General features: G+C 52.9%; 1 protein-coding gene across 1 annotated transcript in view; it reads left to right on the top strand.

The window, feature by feature from the left end:
- Window positions 1-24,416, top strand: part of RPH3AL (rabphilin 3A like (without C2 domains)) — a 143,576-nt gene that overhangs the window by 82,213 nt on the left and 36,947 nt on the right. The window contains 1 exon segment of the mRNA XM_037070298.1: window positions 8,246-8,332. Coding sequence (XP_036926193.1) covers window positions 8,246-8,332 — 87 coding nt within the window.

The following is a 24,416-nucleotide window of genomic DNA, read 5'->3' on the forward strand; positions in this document are numbered from 1 at the left end:
TATAAAACAGGGACATCCATGCCCACCTCCGCTGGGGATTGTGAAGGTACAATGAGGTTGTACAAGAATTACCTGGCTTGGTGCCCGGTGTCGCTCAAGTGCTTGATAAAGTATAAACTACAACATGTACATCAACATCTAAACTGTGTAAAGCCATTTGGCTCAGGACTTGGGTTCCAGATACTGAATAGATGGCCTCTGGGCCGTTTCCAGCCCCCTGCCTCCCCCCCCCCCTCGCCCCCTGGGCTGGGGAAGCACCTCCAAGCCTGGGAGACAGGCAGGGCTGAGCCCTGATCAGGAGGGTCAGTGACCCAGTGACCCCTGGGTATGGGGTAGGGCTGACCACCTGCTTTTGAGCCACGGTCTCCCGAGAAGTTCTGTCTCCTGCCTCTCTGGGCATGTATTTCAGCTTCTATAACCCAGGGGTCACCAGTCCCCTGGCCGAGGACCAGTACCCGTCTGTGGCCTGTGAGGAACCGGGCCACATACAGCAGGAGGTGAGTGTGAATGGGATTTGCTTGAGTCATCCTGAAACCATCCCCTCCCCCACCCCAGTCCCTGGAACAATTGCCGAAAAGGTGGAGGACCGCTGCTTTAATCCACCCTGACACACAAAAATCCAGATCTGGTCAAAAAATGAAGTTGGGGGCCAGTGATTTCCCAAAACATTTAGCATTAGCTTCCTTTAAATAGAAATCCTGCTTCTCCATTTAAAATAGGCTTTGACTTAGCACAGTGTGATTTACATTTTAGCCGCTATCTCTCTGTGCATATATCGACTTCTAAATAGCTTCAGGCACATATACAAATTTATGTGCTAGAAAATTACACTGTGCATACTGTTTATAACATGCTTTTTTCCCCCCACTTAATTTATTGTGAATACTGCTCCATTTCAGTACCTGTACCGCTTCGTCGTGATTGGTTTCACATTTCTGTCTCTGCCCTCATTTTTATTGCTGCGGAGCTTTCCCTAAAACACAACCGGGTTTTTCCTTGCAGGAGACTTGACTCCCAGCAGCAAGAACCCTGTGTGTGATGGTGAGTGCGCGTGTGGGGTCCCATCTTCACGTTGCTCCCGCGTGTGCCGCCATCATCTGCTCCTAGCCCCTGCTGCCCTGCTTTTGGGGGCCGGGGGGCGGCCATGCCGTGGGCCCCGTTTGCAGCAGAGTTTCCGGGAGAGACAGTCTCACTGTCCCTGCTGGCTGGTCGGACTCCTGGGGAAGGCCTTTTCCAAATGAGCCTTGCTCGTTCTCCTCCGTTCAGCAGGACGCTCGTCCAGGACAGAGGCCGTGCCTCATCCATCCTTGTCACCCCTGGAACAATGCCTGGCATCCTGTGTCGACTAAACGTTTGTTGAACTGATGCACCAAATAGTTTCAAATTAACTGTCTTCAATAGCCGTTTCTGCAGCACAGCGTACGTTTTCCTGACTCCTTGTACAGAACATCGGAGCACAGTTTCATCTTTGCTCGGTTGACTGCGCGTCACGAACGGCGCTGTCTGAGTGATAGATGGCTGTGCCGCGGAGCCCTCCGGGCCTGTCGAGGGGCGCGTGGCTGTCTCCCGGTTACTGAATGTTCTCCGACCACTGTTCCCGAGAGGCCGTGGTGTCTGCCTCCCGAGCAGTTTCGCTCCCAGCCCTGCACTGGCATTGCACCCCTCCCGTCTTCTGATCCGAGTCGGTTTGGAAACCCCCCTGTGGAGCTGGGGACTCACCGTGAAGGTGGGAAGGCCCAGCCTGGGAGCCGGGGGCCTGAGCTCTGCTGCCCCTTGCAGAGAAAGGACACTTGTACTTGGCTGCAGAGTGAGAAGGCGAAGGTGTTGATGGCAATGGAGGTGCTCCAGGAAGTCCAGGGGTACCCGAAGGGGCCAGGATTAGGAGGACATCAAGGAGGGCGCCCAATCAGAGTCTGCACATTCAGGCAGCCTGCCGGCTGCTCCCCAGGGTGGCAGGGGCAGGAAGGAGGAGTCGTGTGGGGTGTGACCCTTCACAAATCCTCCCTGGATAGCAGGCTCCCCCGTCTCCCTGCCCTGTGCTGCCCAGGGAGTGTTTCGCGTCTCGGTGTGTCTCGGCTCCCCAGTAACTCGCACATTCCAGGAGGGACCACATCGTGTGTTCTCATCGTCACACTAAAAGTAGCTCCTGTTTGTTTATTCATTTATTCTGCAAATATTCATTATGCCAGGCATTGGAAATGGAAAGGTGAACAGAACAAACATGACCTCTGCCCTCAGGGAGTCGGCAGCCTGGTGGGGGAAGTGAAGGCCATCATGGGCCACGTGAATGAGGGTGAAGTTCCTGACAGGTGAGGACAAGAGGCAAGAGCCAAGTACAGAAGCCTCAACCAGATAAGCAGTCAGGGAAGGCTTCCTTGAAGAAGGGGTGTTTTTGCTGAGATCCGAACGACGTATAGGTTGATAAAGAGAGGATGTGACCACATGCTTGCCGGACAGAGAGGGGGCAGCGTATGCCAATGTCCTGTAGCAGGAAAAGCACAGTGAGGGCCAGGACTGAAGGCAGGCCGATGGGGCTTGCCCAGGGGAGCCGGGGGAGGGCCTGGCCAGGAGGCAGGGTCTGGCCTGAGCAGGCGTCACACAGCACATGAAAGGAGCTGTCTTCATCCAGAGAGCAACAGGAAGTCTTTGGAAGCTTTTAGGCTGGCAGGAGAAATAACAAGATTGTATTTGCATCTTGAAAAGATCACTCTGGCGGCTGTATGGGGAACCTACAGGAGACGGGCCAACGTGGGGGCAAGGAGACCTGCTCGGAGGCCTGGGGCAGGCTTGGCCCAGAGGGGGCAGCCTGGGTGGGGAGGGTGATGGAGGGGAGTTGACAGTGGAGAGTCAGCGTTCTTGGAGATGGATTATTTGGGTGGGAATGAGGGAGAGTGAGGATGGAGGATGATTCTGGGTGTTGGCTTGTATGACTGATGGGTGCTGGCATCCTTTCTCGATCGAGGCCTGGGGGAGAGGACTGTGGCTGTTGCCTGCACTTTACCCTGTGCTTCGCTGAGCACAGCCATGCTTCATCTCCCTCCAACCTCCCCGCTGCGGCACGGCAGCCTGTGACCACGGCTTTACAGATGAGAGTCAGAGAAGGTGAGCACCAAGTTCAAGGTTGTGTCCCGCGCTGTCCAGCCCCAAAGCCTGGGTCCTGTGGGCTATTCCCTAAGCCACTCTATCCTCGTTTGTGCTCTAGGCTGGGTGTACATTTGCAAAAGGAGTTCATGGAGTGCCTGAGACAGAACAGAGGAGCTCACATGTGCCGACTGGAAGCCTGGGCTTTTGTCACTTCTGCTGAGGCAGGTCCAGAAGCTGGACGTGGTTTGTTTAACCCTCAGACACAATCCCAGCTGTGGGACACACAGGCAGCCCCGCCCGGGAAGCCAGTGCCCACTCGCCCAGGGCAGTTCTGCTCAATGCCAGCCCCTCTCACGAAGGAAAGCAAGTGACGGCCCTAGGCCCCAGGGCCAGCCCTGACAGGGCTGCTCAGTGTTCCCTTAAAGTTGCAGCTGGCACATACTCTCTCTCCCTGGCTTTTTAAAATACTACCTGCTTAATTTTCCTTTTTTGGAACCTGGGAATAAAGACCAAGCCCCTAGGGGAAAAGGCTCATTAGTCTCTTATTGATTCGAGATTCAGCGGAGTAGCAATTATGTATTACTTGAACTAGAGCATGTTATCATTTTGCTGGCCTGGATTCCCCAGCCAGAGACGCTGCACAGCTGAGGGGTGGTGGGATCTGACTGTGGGCTCCACTGCTGAAGCCCAGCAGCCTGCAAACAGGGCTGTGCATGGGCGAGGGGGCGTCCCTCGTCAGGCCACAGCACCTCACCTGGCTCCCACAGCACCCCACAGGGCAAAGGCAGGAAGGAACATGTGGGACATGCCACACATACCTCCACCCCAGCATGGGGGCTGACCATCAGCCTTCGACCCACCCAGCCTCTGGGGGCAGCTGGCCCACACCACTTCTGTCCCCAGTCAGGTGGTTCTGTGGCTGTGGCCTGTGGGGAGAAGACAGGACGCAGCTCTGGGCACTCTCTCCTGGTTTCTGTCCCTGCCCCCAGCAGCACAGCTGTTTGGTCAGTCAGACAGTGTTCATCGAGAGCACATGCACACCCGTCCTTCAAACCCTGCTTACCTCTCACTCCTGCATGCAGCCGGGCGGCCCCTCCGCCTTGGCAGGCTGACCTGGGACTGAGGGTCGGGTGCTCCCCTGGGAACACACGAGGCCTGGGCCCTGCCGCCCGGCCCAGTGCTCCACGTGGGCGTCCTGCAGGTGACGGTTCCAGGAATCCCCAAACTGAAGGTGGGCGGGAGTCAGACGGGGAGGGGTGGGCTGAGGCGGGGTGGAGACCAAAGCCACCCCAGCACACAGGTCTGATGGGAAGTGAGGCCTTGTGGGGGAGCAGCAGGAGCAGGCCGTGAAGGGCGACGGGGATGCTGAGGCGCCAAGACCGGGGTCTGGGTCCTCTGGCCCAGAGCCAGCTGGCAGGATTTCCTGTGATGATGAAGATGTTCACTTCTGTGCAGTTCAACATGCTCGCCACCAACCACGTGTGGCTACTGAGCACCTGAAATCTGGTTAGTGTGACTGTGAAACTAGGTTTTTCATTGTATTTAATTTTAACTAATTTTAATTTAAGTAGACACCTGCAGCCGGTGGCTACCCTATTAGATGGTGTGGGTCTAGAGGAGAATCATGCAAGGTTTTCGAACAGGGCACGGGGGTGTCACTGATAATAAAGAGACTGGCACTTACTGAATGCTTCTTACACACTGGTCTCTCTTCATGTGTATCTCAGTGAATTCCCAAGACAACTGGGGATCAATATTATCCTGTTTTACCGATGAGAACATCTGAGGCTTAGTGAGGTGTGAGTGGCTTGCCCAAGGGCCCCCGCCCAAGGCCTGCCTCACCCCGAATTCTCTGCCCAGGGCACCAAGCTGCAAACAGGCCCAGAGCTGTGTTTCTGGAAATTAAAACTGGTGGCACTGCAGGGCAGCGCAAGGTGGAGGCCCCAGGGGGACTGCGCTCTAAATGATCCAGGGTTGACACGGGGGAGGATGAGCCCATTTCTAGGGCTCCCCATACGCAGAAGCAAAAGAAGGGTCACTCTCCCGGTCAGGGGCTGTGTCCTCCCCTAATCCCTGTGCTGCAGCCCCTACTCCAGTGTGATGGCGTTTGGGGGTGAGGCCTTTGGGAGGCAACTAGGCTTCGTGAGGCCATGAGGATATGAGGCTGGGTACCCACACCGGGGTCGGCACCCTGGGAAGAACAGGAGGCCAGAGCTCCCCCTTGGCCCTGTCAGGATGCAGTGAGAAGGGGCCAACATAAAGGGCCCTCACCGAGAACCCGACCAAGCTGGCACCCCCGTCGGAGTCCCAGCCTCCAGGACTGGGAGATGGGTGTCTGTCGATTAGGCCTCCTAGTCTACAGGGTTTTCTTGTAACAGCCCAAGCTCACTAAGACAGGGGCACAAGCCACACCTCCACTGCCCCATCTTTGCTCGATGTGTGGGGCAGGGAGGCCACAGAGTGGGGCGGAGGCTGTGGGGATGCCGCTGGGCCTGAGCTCCCTGCCCGTGGCTGGAAACCCCCTCCTGTGAGGAGCTGCTGCCCTCCTTCCTGAGAAATAGTGAGGAGGGCGGAGCCAGACTCCCCAGCTCCAATCTGTGCTCCAATCCCATCCCAGCAAAGCCTCATCCCAGGTCATTCTGTCCACTTCTCTGCCCATTCATTTTATTTTATTTATTTTTTATTTTATTTATTTTTAAAAAATATTTTATTTACTTATCTTTAGAGAGAAGGGAAGGGAGGGAGAAAGAGAGGGAGAGAAACATTGATATTTTCGATGAATGTATCAAGCGATTGCTTCTCACATGCCCCCTACTGGGAACCTGGCCTACAACCCAAGCATGTGCCCTGTCTGAGAATCGTTGATCTTTTAGTTCACAGACCAGCTCTCAATCCATTGAGCCACACCAGCCAAGGCTACCCATTCATTTGAGAGTCCTCAGCCACACTCCCAGGCATATGGACCAGCTCCTTGGAGAGCCATGGGCACCAGCTGGACACCAGGCCTGGGAGGGTGTTACCTAGCTCTCCTGGGGTCTGGAAGGAAGGACCCTCCCAAATCCCGATGGTCTCTAACTGTGGGACCTCAGGCAGTCTTTAACCTCTCTGAGCCTCAGTTTTCTCATCTGTATAATGGCGATCCTAACCCCCCCTTCCTCCTCTGTTGCCTGGCACAGACAATTGCTCGGGAAAGGGTAGCAACTGGTCTCCCGTTCTCTCCTTATTCCCAGCGCCACTGCCTCACAGCGAGGGGCAGAGCACTCTGTGCTTGGAGGGTGAGCTGTCAGCAAACCCATAAGCACATAGAAAACTTCATCGGAAAATCGCACCTCTCCAAGGGCCACACCTCTTTCCCCATGTGCACCAGTTGCTTATCCCGGGTGGGGGGAATTAGCAGGGAAACCAGCCGCGGGCTTCACGCCCCCTTCCTCTCTCTTTACCCCTGGGGGAGAGGCCTGTGCGTGCTTCTTGGGGCCCACCGTATGGGCTCCTGGGGGCCCTGCCCCGGAGGCAGAAGGGTTGGGGGTGAGCGTTGTGAGGAGCATCAAGAGGCAGCTGCAGTGGAGAAGAGGGACTCTCCAGCCCTGGTCAGGGATGGCAGCCTGGGGTTCTGGGGCGGGGGGGCTGGGCTGCCACACGCCCCCGGAGAGGCTGAGCCCCGGGCTGGCACAGAGGCAGCCAGGACCCTTCCCTTTCCAAGGGACAGCAGCATGGCAGTGAGCACCCCGGACGTGGGACCCTCCCAACATGTGCTTGCACCTGGGAAGACCCAGGTCAGGACCCTCACGGGAGCTGGGAAGGGGCCCCAACTGTGATGGCGATGGACTTTCTTGCCAGCCCAGAGAGCTGAGGGCGTGGAGAAGATGACATTTTATTTGGAGAAACAGAAGGAAAGTGACGTTTCTCATACCTGAGTTTTGGATGGTGGCAAATGCATACGCCCTGAGAATGTATCAGAACTTGCCTTCAGCTGAGAGCTGGCTCCCACCTGCCGTGCTGGGCTCAGCTGCCCAGTCGGGCAGTGACGACATGCTCTGGGAAGCCAAGTCGGTGACATTTTCCTCTCCGTGGAGAGGTGTGCTTCTTGCTCAGTTGGCAGCCTGCAGAAAAGGACAAGCAATAGATCCGGCCTTCCCTTGGTGGAGGGGCCGGGTGGGGGCAGGAGAGAACCCCCAACCTGCAGGGACTGGGCAGCTTCCCTGCGGTAGGAAGATGAATGAGCCCCGAGTGACAGTTCTCGGAGGAGGCCCTGCTGTCACCAAATCAGACCGACCCCCCCCTGCCGTGAGCCGGGGGGGCACATCTCAGCCCCACCCAGTCCCCCTACCTTCTGGCGAGTGTCATCTGGCCTTTCCCAGCACCGTGTGCTGCTGGGCATTTGGGGGGAAAAATACATATTTAGAAGTTATGAGCTCAAGCAGCACTACAGAAGGAAAAACACTGCAGACATTGGGTTCTGGCTGCTTGTGGGTCCGAAGGAATTGTATGATGGTTCACGAGTCACACCTGAGGTAAACTTAGTGGGTGAGCTTGGAAAATTCTCAACCCCAGATTTCCCACCTGTAAAATGGGCCTAAAGCATTTGCGGGATCATTTGATGAGGGAACTTGGCATACAGTGAGACCTCAAGCTGTCACTGGTATTTCTCACCATGTCATCTCACCTGGTCAGGCACGTATGTGGTGAGGTTTTTGCATGTTTGTACACAGTTGTATGTTTTCTTTGTTGAATAACATCACCCCCTGCCCACAGTGCCAGGAGTGGACATGCTCTGCTGCATACAGGGCATGTCCTATTCTACTGTGCGTGCTCCGATCTTCCGCTGGGACGCGTGTTTAGGCGCTTTCCAGTTCTCTGCTGCTGAACAGGATGCAGCTGCAAAGATCAGCAAGCTTGTTTGTGCTGTGCCCTGAAGAACGTAATCGTGGGGGTGAACCTGTACCGTGGCGATCCGGGGGTGGGCACATGCATTGTGCCCCAAAGCCACCCTCAGGCTTCAGATGACCCGCGTACGCCCGTTGGGTTGTCTACACTTTGGCCTGAAGCAAAAGCCGTCCCCTTCAGAATACGGCACAGAGCTCCTCGGTTACCGTTTTCCCAGCCCCTCAGCTGAGGAGGAAGCAGCTGAAGTGTTCACCTTCCTGTGTCCTCTCTCTTGTAGAAAGTCTGCACCAAATGTGGGATCGAGGCCTCCCCTGGCCAGAAGCGGCCCCTGTGGCTGTGTAAGATCTGCAGTGAGCAGAGAGAGGTAGGGTGCCCAGGGCATATGGGCGGGGGGCCCTGGGGCCGGGTCTGAGCCCACCCCATTTGGGGAAGTTCATGGTTGGGCATGGGGAGGGGCTCCTCTGGAGGTCAAGGAGGACCTCTCCAGGGTGACCAGGGAGAAGAGTGGGAGGGGTCAGCTGCTGACTTGCTCCTTTTCAGGGTGCAGGGGTGGCAGTGGGCCCTGGGTCTGCTATGCCTGGGGTCTGGCTTCAGTGGGAAGCCCCTCACACTGAGTGGAGGTCATGTGGCATTGGGAGGGGCGTCTGTCATTACAGCAGCAGTAATGGCCACCCCAGATCGAACGTTCATTATGAGTCTGGCACTGCGCTCAGTTACTTATATGTATGAATTCATTTCATCCTTTCACAGCCCCTGTGTGGCTGCTATTATTGTCCCTTTCTACCAACGGGAAGTGGAGACTTGTGGGCACCAAGCTGGTTGGTGTGGGAGCTGGAAATAAATGCAGCTGTGGTATGCTGTGGTGCGCCCCACCCCTGAAGTCCCTTCTGGTGCTCAGGCCCTGTAGTTCTAGTTGACCCCTCTTTAGGGGAAGAAATGGAGGCTCAGTGAGGCAGTAACTGGGGGGGGGGGGGCTCAAACCTGCATCTCCTAACTCTCCTAACCCTGAACCCAGGGCTTCCTTCACTGCATCAGCGTCGGCAGTGGGGCCAAACCAGAGCAGGACATTGGCAGGCCGCTTCTGGGGAGGGTCATGACGCAGGGGTGGGGGGCCAGAGCAAGCCCGGCAGAGGGAACGTGCCCCTGGTTTTCCAGATGTGAATTTTTTCTTTATTATCTTGCTTGGCGCTTTGTGGCACTTCGTGATTTTCATCTGAGGGTCCAGAAAACACCTTCAGTGATGGGACCTTCTCAGCCAGGTTGTCCTTGAACGTGGCTGTCCTGCCCTCCCCTGTCTCCACATCTGAGAACCCAGTTGGACACCTCATGGGGCCTCTCAGTTCATCCTCTGTGGCTCCCAACCACACCTGTTCGTTTCTTTGTCCTTCTGGGCTGCTTTCCGGGTAAATGGTGCTGTGCGGTCTTCCAGTTCACTAAGCCCCTGGGACTACCTCCCAACTGTTGGTATTGTTGATCACCTTTCGTTGATCACCACTGGCTTTTCTCAGGTGTTTTGGGATTTGGGTCTGCATGGTCATCTTGAATAGGATCAGTTTCTGCCCCTTTCTCTCTCTGCTCATCACCTCCACCCAGGCCCACCCGGGCACCCCCTGCACAGACCCAGCCAGGTGTCTCTAGGTAGAGAGGAGCCGTGCGGCTGTGGTGATAATGGGATTATTCCCAGAGCCCTGGCCATGAGCTGCTTCTAGCCCCGCTCGCATTCACTCTCTCGGGTAAGCTCTAATTTGGGGGTGCAGGTGGGGAATCTGGGCACTTATCAGCCTCTTTTCCCAGGTGGGAGATCTCTTCATCAGCCCCCATTTTCAGTGACTCTGGCCCTGGTCCCCCACCTCCCCAGGACACTTTCAGTCCCTGTGCCCTGGACCAGCAAGCCCCCAGGTGCCTCCACCCGCTTCAGAACCCAGCGCTCCCCAGGCTGCGCCTTCGAAGCTCCTGAAAAGAGTAAATATTTGGAGTTTCTCACCACTGAGACACACGTCCTGTTTTTAAACACAGACAGGTTTACCTGTCGTGCTCAGAACAGTTTCTCCTGTCACTGCTGTGTCTGTAGAACAGGAAAGTTTCTCAACAGGTGAACTCACATTCTGTCTGGCCAGGAGGACCCTGATCACTTGCCCCGAAGTGGAGATGCCAACCTCTGTTTCTTAGAGAAGCTGTAAGAATTCGGGAAGGTTGTGAAATGTGCAAAGTACCCATATGGCCTCGCATAGTCACACTGTCAGTGTTAGGGGCCTCCCTCTGTCCCCCAGCCAGAAGTGTCCCCTTTGAACTCGAGGTCCTCCCGGTCTTCCCGGAGTCCTGTTGAAGATGCCGACATTGATGGGAGAGGAGATTTCTTCAGACAGTGTCTCGTGGGAGACACCTTAGCAGGGTGAAGTCACAGCTGGACTGCCTAGGACAGAGAGAAAGGCACTGTCACGGAAAAGAAGGTGGATGCGAGGAGAATCAGGAGTGGCGGGAGAGTGACTCAGCAGGGGGGCTGCAGAGGCAGTGGTCCCTGTCCACTGCCACCACGAGCTGCCCTTGCATCCTTGACTGTCCCAAGACACCACCTGCAGGGGCCACCACCAGCCTGTCCCGATCTCCCGGGCACTGCTGCGCCCAGAAAAGCCCAAACTAGCTGAGGATGAATTTTCTTCTCTTTCCTAAGGTAGAAAAGATGAGGCTGTGCATTTTGCTAGCAGTTTGTCCTTACATTTCCACAGTCCAGTTAACTTAGCAAGATGACAGATGGTACATTCCATCTCTGCAGGACCCGGCTGGCTGTGGACAATTCAGTAGGTGTGGATGGGCCGTATAAGTGTGCGTGCCTACGAGGCTGGGCGCCCGTGGGTGTCGTACTCAGGTGCTGCCTTTTCCTGCCTGCCGTTGGGGTGGGAGAGTGACAGGGTAATTGGTTTCCCTAATGCCTTTTTTTTTCCTTAGAAAGATATCTAATCACAGCAGAGAAATAGCTAAATATAAAGAGCATTTAAAATGTCATTCTAAGTGCTGCATAGATAGCTGGTCTGAATCTGTGATAAAAATGAGGAGTTCCACCCTGGCTGATGTGGCGCAGTGGATGGAGCGCTGGCCTGTGAACCAAAAGGTCACACCGGTTCGATTCCCAGTCCGGACACCTGCCTGGGTTGCCAACCAGCTCCCCAGTTGGGGGCCTGTGAGGGGTAACTGGTTGACGTTTTTCTCTCTCATCCGATGTTTTTATTTCTCTCTTTCTCCCTCTCTTCCCCTCTCTCTAAAAATAAATAAGCAAAATCTTAAAAAACAAGGAGTTTCGTCCTGCTGTAGAAGCCACGTCCCAGTGGAAGAACTTAAGTTTTCTGGTAGAGGCTGGCATAACACTCTGCCCGAAAACTCCTATCTTTCTTTCGGATGGTTCACTTCCATAATCTCTGGCTTTTAAGAATCTTTTTTATTCTGGAGTGAGATGAATGCTGGCTAAACGTCCCTGGGGATGTCAGGTTAGCGTCACCGCCTGCTTTGTGCGCGGCAGCCCTCTGCTCTCGAGGGGCTGACAGCCCGGCGCAGGTGTCCGTTCGGGCACGCAGCACACGTTTCTGGGTGTCTTCCATGGGCGGGCAAGGCAGCTCTTCCGGCGGGAGGGAGGCCACGAGCACAGTTAAGTAAGTGCTGCTGTGTCTCAGGTGGTGATAAAGCGCCCGGGGTGAAGGCAGGAAAGGGCGCTGGGAACAGGGGGGTAGCTGTTACTTTGTAGGGGGGGTCAGGGAAGGGTTTCCTGATAAAATGACACTTGAAGCATATTGTGAAGCTTGAAGCATGTATTGTGTAGCTGTAGGGATGGGAAGCATTGTAGATGGAGGGCATAGTGAGTGCAAAGGCCCTGAGGCAGGTGTGTGCTTAGTAGTTTTGAGGAACAGCAAGGAGACCAGTGTGGCCGGCTTTAGTCGGGGTGGGGACAGGAGGTTGGAGATGTGGCAGGGGGTCAGGTCACGCTGGGCCTCGTCGACCACTGTAAGGACTTCAGCTTTCAGTCTGAGGGAAGTGGGGAGCCTTTGAGGATTGAAGTGGGGGAGACACATAGCCTTTACCCTCCCCCTCATTTAAAAGCTACTCTGGCTGCTGTGCTGGGAATAAAATGTGGACTATAATGTCAGCGTCAGTATTATGATATTTTATCTTTCTTATTTAATATTGCTCCAGATATTTAAGTCCTTGACTATTGTTCCCTTAGGAGTTTTCATTGTAAAAAATATTAGATACATTTTACCCTTTTCTGATTATAAAGTTGATATGGCTCATTGACATTTACAATGTGTAAAGTAATACACACCCAAAATATTCATAATCTTACCATGTAATCACTGTTAACATTTTGGCATATTTACTTCCGATCTTCTGGTTTTTTTCTTTATATTGTTGAACCCATGTTTTATAATTAACATATATCATAACTAGTTCTCAGTGTGACCAATAACTCCTTGTAAACATTCTGTCATATGGATATTCTGCTAATTTAAGACATCTATTTTCTTTTCCCTCGCTTACCAATAACTGCACTAGCTATCCGTACGCATAGTTCGTGACCACATTTTAGATGATATCAGAATGGATTCTTAGAAGGGAAAAACAAACATCAGTGTCTATATGTCCTCTTTTCTTATAGACACTTGAGTGATTACTATGGATTTATCTCGTAACAGGCTTGTATGTGATTTTAATTTTTTAAAATAAGATGCCCTGGCTGGTGTGGCTCAGTGGATGGATCACGAGCTGTGAATCAAAGGGTCACCAGTTCAGTTCCCAGTCAGGGCACGTGCCTGGGTTGCAGGCCAGGTCCCCATTGGGGGCCATGTGAGATGCAACCACACACTGATGTTTCTCTCTCTCTCTCTGTTTCTCCCTCCCTTCCCTTCTCTCTAAAAATAAGTAAGTAAACTTTTTAAAATAAATAAATAAAAAACAACAGAAGCACATCGGTGTGTTTTCTTAGTGTTTGCTATGTGATAATAACTGTTGCCTTTATACAAAGAAGACAACTCAGTTGATAATACAACTGGCCATAGTCTTCCCCACTAGGACTCCTGTGGGTTTGCCCCTCTTGTCCACCAACCACACGAGAAAGGGCCACCATGGCGGAGGGGCAGCAGGTGGAAAATCGGCACCCAGGGAACTAGAGATGATAGTGAAATCATGAAAGGGATGTAAACAAGGTTTCAAAATTAATTAAAAGGGATAAGAGAAGGAATAGAAACCAAATTCACCAAACAGGACCTTTGAAAAAAGAATGAGCCCTGGCTGGTTTAGCTCAGTGGATTGAGCACGGGCCTGCAAACCAAACGCCCGAGGTTCNGGGCCACCATGGCGGAGGGGCAGCAGGTGGAAAATCGGCACCCAGGGAACTAGAGATGATAGTGAAATCATGAAAGGGATGTAAACAAGGTTTCAAAATTAATTAAAAGGGATAAGAGAAGGAATAGAAACCAAATTCACCAAACAGGACCTTTGAAAAAAGAATGAGCCCTGGCTGGTTTAGCTCAGTGGATTGAGCACGGGCCTTCGAACCAAACGCCCGAGGTTCGATTCCCAGTCAGGGCACATGCCTGGGTTGCAGGCCAGTTCCCAGCAGGGGACACACGAGAGGCAACCATACATTGGTATTTCTCTCCCTCTCTCCTTCCCTTCCCCTCTAAGAATAAATATATAACATTTTTAAAAATAAAAAAGAATGAGCACGTTTGAAAAAGAAACAAATGAACCATTTTCATTTCTGAAAATGAATGTCATTAATGAATTTTAAAACTCAGTTGTACTATATCTTAGTAATTTTAGAATAGTAAACCTTGTCATTCCCATTAACAGCCACAGATATTTCCTTATCATTTGCTTCTTATGATGGTTGGGGGTTTTTGTTTGTTTGTTTTTTCATGTTTCATCGCTGGTTGGCACTCCCACATTGGTCCCTGATTCCCACTGTACTGGTGGTCGCCGATGTGCTGGTTTTGCCACCACGCAAACTATATGCTTTGCCCACTTGGCCGCTTGCCTTTTCTCAGCTCGCTGCTCACGTGAGCACTCATTTTCCCAGCTGCCCACCCCACCTCATCTCCACTCCTCCTGTGGGCAGGTGCAGTCTGTAGTCACGTCCCTGGTTCCCTCACCGGTGCATTAATAAACTCGGAGGTGTGTTCAAGATGTAAAGACACAGAACAGGGAATGAAACCGGGCTCAGCAGCCTGGTCGACTGGCGCAATGGGCACACCCAGAGAACCCTGACTGAGAAGGACCTGGGAACCAGACAACTGTCCCCAGTTCCGAGGACGCAGCAGAGGCGACAGTTCAGGGAAGCCCTCGATGTCCAAGTTGGGAGAAGGAGAAGGCAGGATGACAGGAGCCAATGCCTAGCACGGTGCTGTTTTCAAGGCAGGAACAAAGACGTGGGGAGGAGTCGGAGGCGGGCTTCTGCTTCGATTCCCCTTTGAGTAACCTGGCCCGGACTGGGGGGCTGTGTGTGTGCAAAAGTAGGTGTGCAGTTGTGAGTACACAAAACACGGTTTACTCTTGTACTGGTATTTATCATTGCATGATTTCCCGTACAAACAGCTGTAAACCTACTTTGCCCCAATACATATGGAAATTAAAATCTCCGTCTTGCTCTGTCTAGGTCATTTTCATTGATTTTTGCAAAGAACAAACACATTTGGATGTTTTGATTCGGGAAAGCTTTTTAATTATGCTCTTGCTTATTACCTTGTTCCTGAGTATTCTCATTCTTCACTCAGGAGTATGTTTGATTTGAAAATGGCGTTTCCATTCTGTCTTCTGTATCCATCATCTTCCACCCAGTTTCGACTCCTTTAATTTTCCCCTCCACTCTGAAAAGTCTTAAAGCTCCTTTCCCACATCACTGATTCCATTTTTTTTTAGCCTGACTTTGGTGGTTCCCCATGTTTTGCCTGGAGTGTGTGCATTTACGTCTCATAGGGTGCTGTGAGCACCACAGACCCAGGATTTACCAGAGGCAGCACACACACCTCTCGCCACCCTTTCCTTTGCCCAGGATCTTACCTGGGATGCTCTGCTGCGGGGGTGGGGGGTGGGGCGGGATCTGTGACTGTCCCGTGACCTGCTCCCTGGCCTTTAGAACTAGGGCAGACGTGGAAGTGGGCAGCTTCTGGTTGGTGCTGTTTCCTTGGTTCTTCCTGCCTCCTACTACTGAGCTGTCCTGAAAGTAATGCACCTTCCCAGAGGCAGCACCTCATTCCAGCTCCTTCCCACTGCTGCCCGGTTATTTCCTATTATCCTTATTTACCCCAAAGATAACGACAGGGTTAGAGAAGGAAGGACAAACACCTGTGTGGCACCAGAAACCAACATGCCAGGCTTGCCCTGCCAGGAAGGCTGTCCAGGAAGGGGCTCAGACCCTGCACCCTGGCCCCTGCCAGGCAGGCAGGGCCGGGTGGGCAGGGACGCCCTTTCCATCCAGCGTGCCTCCCTGTGTGTGTGTTGGGGGGGCGGGGCGAGACTGCCTGTAGGTGGATGTCGGGTCCCTCCTGTGCTGGCCTTTGTGTGCCCTGTCTTCCCACACTTTCATGGCATGCTTGTGCGAGGTTGGGGGTGGGGAGCTGCGTCAGGCTTCTCCAGAAACTCATTTCACTTGCTGTTTAACCTTTAACCCCATTCATTAAAAAAAAAAAAGGTGACTCATTTAAAGTTATACTGTAATCAGTGGAAAAGTTAATTGGAACATAGATTCCCCAGGATTCTTGAAAGTGTTCCCCCATTCCTTCTAAAAGGTATCTTTGAAGTAAGAAGGCTTCTGGGAGGATGCAGGCATTCTCTGAGTGGGGTGCGCTAGGAGGGGGCGAAGGCCAATTTGTAAGTATCTGAAAGCTGATTAATACAATTAGATCACAGTTCTCTGCTCCACAGAGGCTCAGCCGCCCCAGGTCCACAGGCATCCTGACGTCGCTCCCGCCGAGGCCGTCTGCACCGGCACTCAGCGTGCTCCCTGCAGTGCTTTGCATATCAAAGGGGCGAGGGAAATGTCTGTTGACTGAAAGAGACAGTTTGCAAAAAGGAAAGCTGGTTTCTCGTTCAGATCACCTTAGAATCCTTTCCCAGCAGGGTGCTTTTGATTTTTCCCGGGAGCCTTATGACAGATGGCCCCAGCTGGGTCTCACCGTGCAGTCCATGGTGGGTCTGCAGTCCTGCCTCCTGGCCCCTCCCTCCTGCTTGTTGATGGACTGTGGGAAGAGTTTGTAAAGTAGGGAAGTGGCTTCCTGTGGGGATCTTTAAATCATCTCCAACCAGCCCAGCCTGGAGCGTGACCAGTGGCCCAGTTAGGGCCCCCAGGGAGTCCACCTGGGCTCAGGCCCGCAGGACGCCCAGAGAAGCAGGGCCGCCGCCGCTCCTCCCAGCCACGCCCGTGGGAAGCAGCCCTGTGGCACCTGCCTCTCTGGCGGGCAGCCTGGGCTCGGTGCAGGCTGCCATCTGCTTCCCCACGCTGGTTTTCTCCTGGTCCTGCTGTTACTTGCAGTTTGGATTTTTGCTGCAAACAGCTTTACCAGAGGGTCCCCTCCCGAGGCCTCTGAGCACTGTCAAGAATGGGGGACCAGCGCTCAGGTGGGCGGGCCGGTGGCTGCCTGAGCTCCTTGCCATCTGTGTCTAGCTCATTCTGGGTTGCTGTCACAGCGTCCCTAGCGGACCTGGATGGTCACACTTCTTCAGTGTGTTGGTCACCTCCCACGCACCCCGCTCTGCTAGGCCCACTATCAGTGCAGGCTCCTGGCCTCCCACACACGTGGAAGTAGCAATAGAAAGAGACTCCCGTGGCCAACCAGTCCCTCTTCCTCCCAAGGTGGGGCAGGGCAGTCTCTCACCCTCCTGCCCCATGTCTGGGGTACCTAGTTGGGCCTGTGTCCGTGTATCAGAGAAAGAACTGCCTTCCTTTCTGAGATGTTGTCAGGTCCAAGAGGGAACTGCCTTTCTCACTACTGTGCTTGTCCACCCAGCCAACTGACCCACCCGTGCACACCGTGAGGATCCCATCTGGCACCGAGTGGTGGACATTCACTGAGCCCCCCACTGTGGGCTAGGCAGTGACTGTCTGGCTTCCCTCCTCACTGGAGCCCAGTGGGGTATTGCCCCCAGGCCACAGATAGGGAAACTGAGGCTTAGAGAAAGGTCACTTGCCCAAAGACACCAGGTTAATAATTGATGGAGCCAAAGGTGTGTTTGCCTCCAAAACACCTCTAACAACTGTCTTTTCATTCATTCATTCATGTAATAGTTACTGAGTACTTACTATGTGCAGCGCACTGTTTTAGGCCCTTGGAAAATGGCAGTGAACAAAGCAGCCAAATGCCTCTGCCTTGAATTTGCATTCTAGCGGGGGCTGGGGCAGGGGAGAGGGAACAGACAATGAACATAACCAAACTGATAGATGAGCAAAGATTGTAGTAGGTTAGGTGCTGAGTGGGGAGAAGAAAGTGTAGAGCGGGGGCCCCAGGCGGGCGCGGGCGAGGCAGGCTGCGGAGGGGGCCGCGGTGTTAGAGGTGAGCCGGCTGCCCCGTCACGCCCGTGAAGCAGAAAATAACAAGTGCCGGTGAGGACCGAGGGGACCTGGACCCTTGTGTGTCGCTGGCGGGAGGGAGAAGCAGTGCGGCCACCGTGGAAGACTGCACCGCAGTTCCTCGAGAAAGGAGTGATGTAGCAATTCTGCTTCCGGGTAAACGCCCTAAAGAACCGAAAACAGGGACCGAAACAGACACTCGCCCACCCCTGTTCACTGCGGCATTACTCCCAAAAGCCAAAGGTGGAGCAACCCAAGCGTCCACTGTCGAGTGACTGGACAGACAAAATACGATGTGTATCGATCATTCCTGTTGTTCAACCTTAGAACGGGAGGAAACTCTGACACAGGCTGCGACGTGGGTGAGCCTTGAGGACATTATGCAAAGTGAAATAAGCCCGTCACAAAAAAGGCAAATGCCGTCCAGTTCCGCTTCTCTGAGGTCCCTGAGCAGTCACATTCATGGAGACTGGAGTAGGACCGTGGTTGCCCGGGGCGGGGCTGAGAGTGAAGAGTTACCGTTCGGTGGGCACAGGGCATTTAGTGGGTTTGGGGAGATGGAGGAGGTCACAGTAGCGCATCTGTGTGAAAAGAATAGTGTCCCTGGACCACATACAAAAAATGGCTGGAAGGCTAAATTGTGTGTTATGTATATTTTACCACCATTTAAAAGGGGGGAGGGGGCTCCTGGCCGGGGTGGCTCTGTGTGAGAAGGTGAGGTGTGAAGAGTGGAGGGGAGGCCAGTGGCTCTCCAGGGATGGGGCGGCCCAGGGTGGGGTCCTGGGCTCCCCAGGGCAGGCAGGGGAGGGCTGGTTGGTCCCAGGATGTTTGTTGGCCATGGAGAGAAGGGTTGTGGGTGTTCCAATACAAAGGCCCCCATCCCATTGGGACCCGGCCCAGACCTCCTAGTGTGGGGCTGTCACACCGCTGCCCCGCCCCAGTGGGTGCTCAGCAGGCTGTGTGACCGACCTTGAGACTAACAAGGTGCAGCCCTGGCTGGTGTGGCTCCGTGGATTGAGCTCTGGCCTGTGAACTAATGGGTCACTGGTTCGATTCCCAGTCAGGGCACATGCCTGGGCTCTGGGCCAGGTCACCTGTAGGGGGCACACGAGAGGCAACCACACATTGATGTTTCTCTCCCTCTATCTCCTCCCTGACCCCTCTGTCTAAAAAAAAAAAAGAAGGAGAAGAAGAAGTATGGAGCGGCTTCCCTGTAGGGACAGGGAAGCCGCTCCATACTTCTTCTTCTTCTTCTTCTTTTCTTCTTTTTAGGTGTGGTAGGGTTACAGCTGACACCACTGCTCAGCCTGCCTTGCCCACCCCCACCCCACTCACTCCCTGTTAGGCCCCCACAACCGCTTTTACCTGCTCAGATACCCTCCTGTTCGTGCCCCTCGGGAAATGGGCAAAAAGCTAGAGTGCAAATGTCTGAATCTGGTCTGGTCGTTTTCTTGCATTAATTGGAATAAAATGTTGCATCATCAGATCTTCCTGCTCGGGTTTTTATTTTTTATTTTTTGCAGATGCCCAGTGACATTGGCTAGCACAATTTTGCCCCTCCCCCTAGCCAGCTGTCTTGAAATTGGACACTGGGGAGTAGAGTATGGCTCCATCCTTCAGGAAGTATTTAAGCTCCTAGGTCACAGGTGGCAAACACAAGGCCCACGGGCCGAACCCGACCCTCCACCTTGTTTTATCTGGCCTGGTACTTTGTTTCTACCCAGCAGCAGCACTAAGCTCTTGCTTAACTGTTAAGGAGTAGTTACATTTTTCCAGTCCTAAAATTACATTCGGCCCTTTGAAGGCAACTGCAAGGCTAACGTGGCCCCCAGTCAAAGTGAGTTTGACACCCCCTGCCCTGGCCTAGGTAGTACCCAGTCCTGAAAAACCTACCGATCCCTTCTCCAAAGGAAATAACTGTGGGGACAGAAAATTCCTCCATGAACAAAGGAAGCAGAAGAAAACTGGTATTGTTTGGGATCATCCCCTGGTATGGAGAAGTTTGGGGCTCTTTGTCCCCATTTTCTAGCTGGACAGAATCTCTGGGACCTTAAGTGACAAGTCCCCGGTGGCATAGCAGAGCTGAGATTTGACTCTGGGCTGTCCTACAGGCTCTTGCCACTAGGCCACATTCTCCCTCCTGCTTTCCACCAAGCCTGTGACCACCCCCTTCAGGAGGGAGTAAGCCCTCAGCCTTCGTTTTACAGGCTGGCCTGGAGGCTGGAGAAAGATGGGACAGATGAATGGAGGTGGTCCCTCAGCCTGTCTCCCTTCAGTTGCCAAAGCAGGTCCCTGCCCCACTTCTCCTGTCGAGACTCTGTATGTTGTTCCATCCCAGACGGTCTAACATACCCACGCTGAAGCCCAGCCTGGCCCTGGCTGTCATCTCGTGCATCTCTGAACCTGGCTTTGGCTCCCAGCACCTGGTGGTTGTCCCCTTGACCCGTGAACTTTGCCTGCCGCTCCCAACCCTGCACTGACTGGAGGGCTGCGTTGTGGTGCCAGCCAGCTCCGGGCACTCCCTGTTTGCTGACCAAGTCAGAGAGGCCTGTTCCGTGGGAGTCCCGGCCAGTCCATCTCCACGTGGCGCCTGTCACCCCCTATGCATGAAGCTCTTCCTCGCACCCCACTCCTAGCTTCCCCCTAAGGAAATTCCAAATCCTCCCTAGGACACGTGAGCAAGGGTGCACGTGGCAGCAGCTTTTGTAAGAGCAAAAACCTGGAAGCAGCCCCAGTGCCCTTTCACAGTGGGACGGGTAGGTAAATTGCAGTTATGAAATAACACGCGGCCGCGAAAGAACTGCAGCTAAATTCATCAAAGGAAGAATTAAAAATGCAACGAGCAAAAGAAAAAGAAAACAAGTCACCGAAGAATACACAATGATTCAAACATACGATGTTCAAAAACAGGTAATAATAAATATTTTATTTAGAAATGCACACACGAGTGGACTTTTAAAATAGAAAAGCACGAGATTGCTTTACACGAGAGGGTGGGCTTCCTCTCAGATCTGGTAATATTCCATTTCTTCATGTATTCACAGGTGTTTGCTTGAATGTGGTTCTTTGAAATGTACTTCATTTGCACACACTTTTGTGTGCATGCTGGATTTCACAGGCACATACCCAAAAGACAACAGGAGACCACTAAAATCAGGCCCCCAAAAAGCTTGAATCAGTGAAACGGAGAAAAACCTTTAAAACCCCCTGGAAGGGAGCAAGGGGAAGAACCCAGAGAGCTGAAAACAATAAAGGAGCCCGTGATGAATGTGGAAGAGACAGAAGGCAATGGAGCCTCAGAATTACAGGTTTCCCCCAAAGAGGAGCAAGACCAATTGGAAATGAGCAATAATCAAATCCATAACCAAAGAAAGCAACTCTGATTCAAGACTGTCCCTGGCTCGGCCCGCTAGCCCAGCCCAGTCAGGGTCAGCCCAGAAATGGGTTCACATTGGCTTTGGAATATGTTTCTGAGACTGTGTTTAAACATAGGATGTTTGTTGTTCTGGGAATTGAATCAAAATCACAAAGCTCTTCTGAAAAGACCTGACTGGGCACAGTCGGCCTGTCCAATTTTCTGATCCAGCGCTATTCATTTCCTGCGCGAGGCCCACTGCATCTGGGAACAGAGGCTGGCCTTGCAGCCAAACACCGCGGTAACACGTTCGCCCTCTCTCAGATGTGTTGGAACAGGGAAGAGCGTTAATATTTGGGATTCAAAGGGATTTCATGCTGCATGCAAATGAAGAGTGAGAGGAGGCATACAGGCAACATCAACAAAGCAAGTAAATTAAGACCAGTAGTGAGAGCATCCTTAGCCTGCATGGATTTGTGGCACTTGCAAGACCATTCTGGACAAAGGGAGCACCAGGGGGGATCAGAGGCTCCTTGGTAATGCAAGGAGCTGGGTGGGGGAGGGCAGGTGACTCTCAGGGCACAGACCCGAGCTCAAACAGTGAGGAGGGGGTGAGGCCAGCCTTGGAAGCTGGAGGCGGGCCCACCCCTCTTGTCCGCCCTAGAGGTTCTCCTTGGTCGGGGCACGCAGCCCCCCTCCCTCCCTCCCGGCCATGGAGAGACATCATCGACTGTCACCTCGCTCTGAAGATGGCGGAGGCTGCTCTGTGGTAAATGTGCAGAAGTGTCTCGGGATCCAGCCCTTCCACAGGGGTCAACGGAAGCCAAAGCACTCCCTCTGGTTCTAAAACAATCCAGCTGAAGTGTTTAAATTACTGGCCAAGAAAACAGCACCCGCGGACTATTTTTCTCCTCCCTGCATTTTTTCCTTTCCGCTGTGATGGCAATTGCCAGCCTGCCAGGCTGACCTGCTTGCCTGAAAACCCACTTGAAATGCAGAGAAAATTTGCTCAGGCCCCGGCGTGGGCTCATGCTCTCGGGCTGAGCACAGAGCTAGCTGCCCAGGGGTTGGAAGAAGGGGCCCTGTGCACTCTGTCTTTGCTGGGCCTTCATTTCCTGCCTGTCCCCTGGCTGGGACACACACACCTGAGGTTTTAAAGTGATGTCCATTAAGGTGCAAACACACAAGTGCTCCTGGGAGGGGTCTCACTTCGATTTCCATTTCCACGTGGGTTCTGAGGTAGCACTTGGGAAGGGATTAGTGCAGAGTCACAACCTGACGGGGTGGAGGGAAGCCCTGCCTCCCCAGTGCCCTGTGCTTCTCAAAGTCCTTGGCACGCTAGGGATTGCTGACTGGCGCTGGACACCGCAGACGGGGAACCCACCCCTGAACAGAGTAGCCCGGAGAGCTCTGCTCTCCGGTGGTACAGGAGGACAGACCCCCGGACTTCAGCCCTTTGTGGGTTCATGCCACGGGGCCACCCATCTACCAGAACACTCGATCTTTCTCTAGCCCAGTCTTGACGCAGCATGGGGCTGAGTAAATGTTGTCTGAATAAATGAACACCTTTTCACTAACTCCCTCTTCAGAAGCCGTTGGTGAGCTTCATCTTTCTGAAGGAGCAGAAGCAAGCTAGGAGAGAAGGTGGGTACTCTAAACTCAATTCCCCCAGAAGAAAAAAAGGCAAGAACGAGGAAAAAACTAGAACAAAATAGCAAGGTAGAGACAGGCAGGGAAGAAGGGAAAGAAAAAGAAACCCATTAGAAAATCAAGTATTTCAAGTATGATAAATGCTTTTTCTAGTTTTAATTCTGCTAGTTGTCAACTAGAATTATAAAATTATATATATATATAAAATTTTAAATTTTTGAAACCCGTATTTGTCTGTCACATTGTAATTGATACTGTTTCTGCCCAGCCCCTTGCCTTTAAGAATGAGGAACCCAGCCCTGGCTGATGTAGCTCAGTGGATTGAGCACGAACCAAAGGCGCTATAGTTCGATTCCCAGTCAGGGCACATGCCTGGGTTGCAGGCCAGGTCCCTAGGTGGGTCACAAGAGGCAACCACACACTGATGCTTCTCCCCCTCTCTTTCTCCTTCCCTTCCCCTCTCTCTAAAAATAAATGAAATCTTAAAAAAAAAGAATGAGGAACCCCGTGCTTTTTTTCCCCAGCCACTTCTTACTTTTCCTTGAGACAATCTGGAATTTGGGTTCATATTATTATATTAACTGATTATTTTATACCTTTTTAAAGCATCACTTCTTTCACATTTTTACTACTATGTAGTTGTATTTACCCTAGCTATTTAGACTTCATTCTGTCTTTAATGCAGTTCATTGCTCACCTAATTTTCTGGTACAATGAGTCCCCCATTCTGAAGCTTTTTATTTTAATTTATCTGTTGGTCAACTCAACTATACTTTGGAGCAATTTTTTAGGACAACCAGGTGCACCCCTGTTTTCTGCTTTTGCTGGTGCTCGGGCCCTTCCTGGGATAAGAATCACAGCCGTGTTGCGGACTGCAGGGCAGGTGGCGGTGCCCTCGTAGGCGAGTGGGGGGCGGGTCCTTCCTGAGCTGCCCTGCAACCTGCTTCCTGCCCCGCCAGACGAATACGCAGTCGCATCCCTGCCCCAGCCATGCACACTGTGTGAATTCTGAGTTTCCGTCCGACCTGAGTAGGGCAGCAGGGAATGCAGCTCTCTGTCAGAACTGTAAGGTAGGGTGGCCCCAAGCTGGTTTGAGCAGCAGACAGTATTTCTGAGGCAGAATTGTACGAAAATCCGATGTGTTTTGTTGCCTTAGCACATCTCGCGCCTTCTTCCTTGCTCAGTATCGGCTTGTCATCTTTGGCTGTAATCATGGCTTCTCACACTCAGCTTGTCACCACGGAAACCTGGTCAGACAGTACTGCACCCCCCCCCCACCCCCCACAGTCTGAGAGCAGCCCTTCTGACACACAGACCAACAGCTCAGCGGCAGGGCCCCTTCCTGCTTCTCCAGGGACCCAGCTCTGCAGGGCTTACTGCTGGGAAGCCCTGGTCCCCTTTGAAAACTGTCCAGCTTTCCCCCCCCATTGTCAAAACTCCGACCCTGGGGCTTGGGTGAGTACAGTGACATCCGAGGGGGAGCTTGTTTTCCTTTGGGTCGGAAATTTCTCCCTGTGAGCTCATGCCGTGTCCCCGAGCTCACCATAATTTGACTAGGTCTTTTCCTATCTTGCTCCACTACAGAAAGAAATTTTAACGACTGATTTCTTTTCCTTTCCTGAGCTATCAGCTGGGAATGGGAAAAGGAGCCATATACTGATCCTGACAAGCTGGATGGGCGGGAGAGGCCCCTGCATCACAGGCCTTACAGGCTGGGTAACTGAAAGTAACCACACAGGATGGTCTGATCACAGGTTCCAACTGGGCAGGTCATAGTGGGTAGTCACATCCTAGGCCTGCAGCTTCTTAGCAAAGGTCAGTCTTTTAAAAAAAAGATTTTGTTTATTTATTTTTAGACAGAGGGGAAAGGGAGGTTAGAAAGAGAGGGAA

The sequence above is a fragment of the Sturnira hondurensis genome, unplaced genomic scaffold (assembly GCF_014824575.4).
Source record: "Sturnira hondurensis isolate 20B ecotype Veracruz unplaced genomic scaffold, ASM1482457v3 Scaffold0018728, whole genome shotgun sequence".
Taxonomy (NCBI): Eukaryota; Metazoa; Chordata; class Mammalia; order Chiroptera; family Phyllostomidae; genus Sturnira; species Sturnira hondurensis.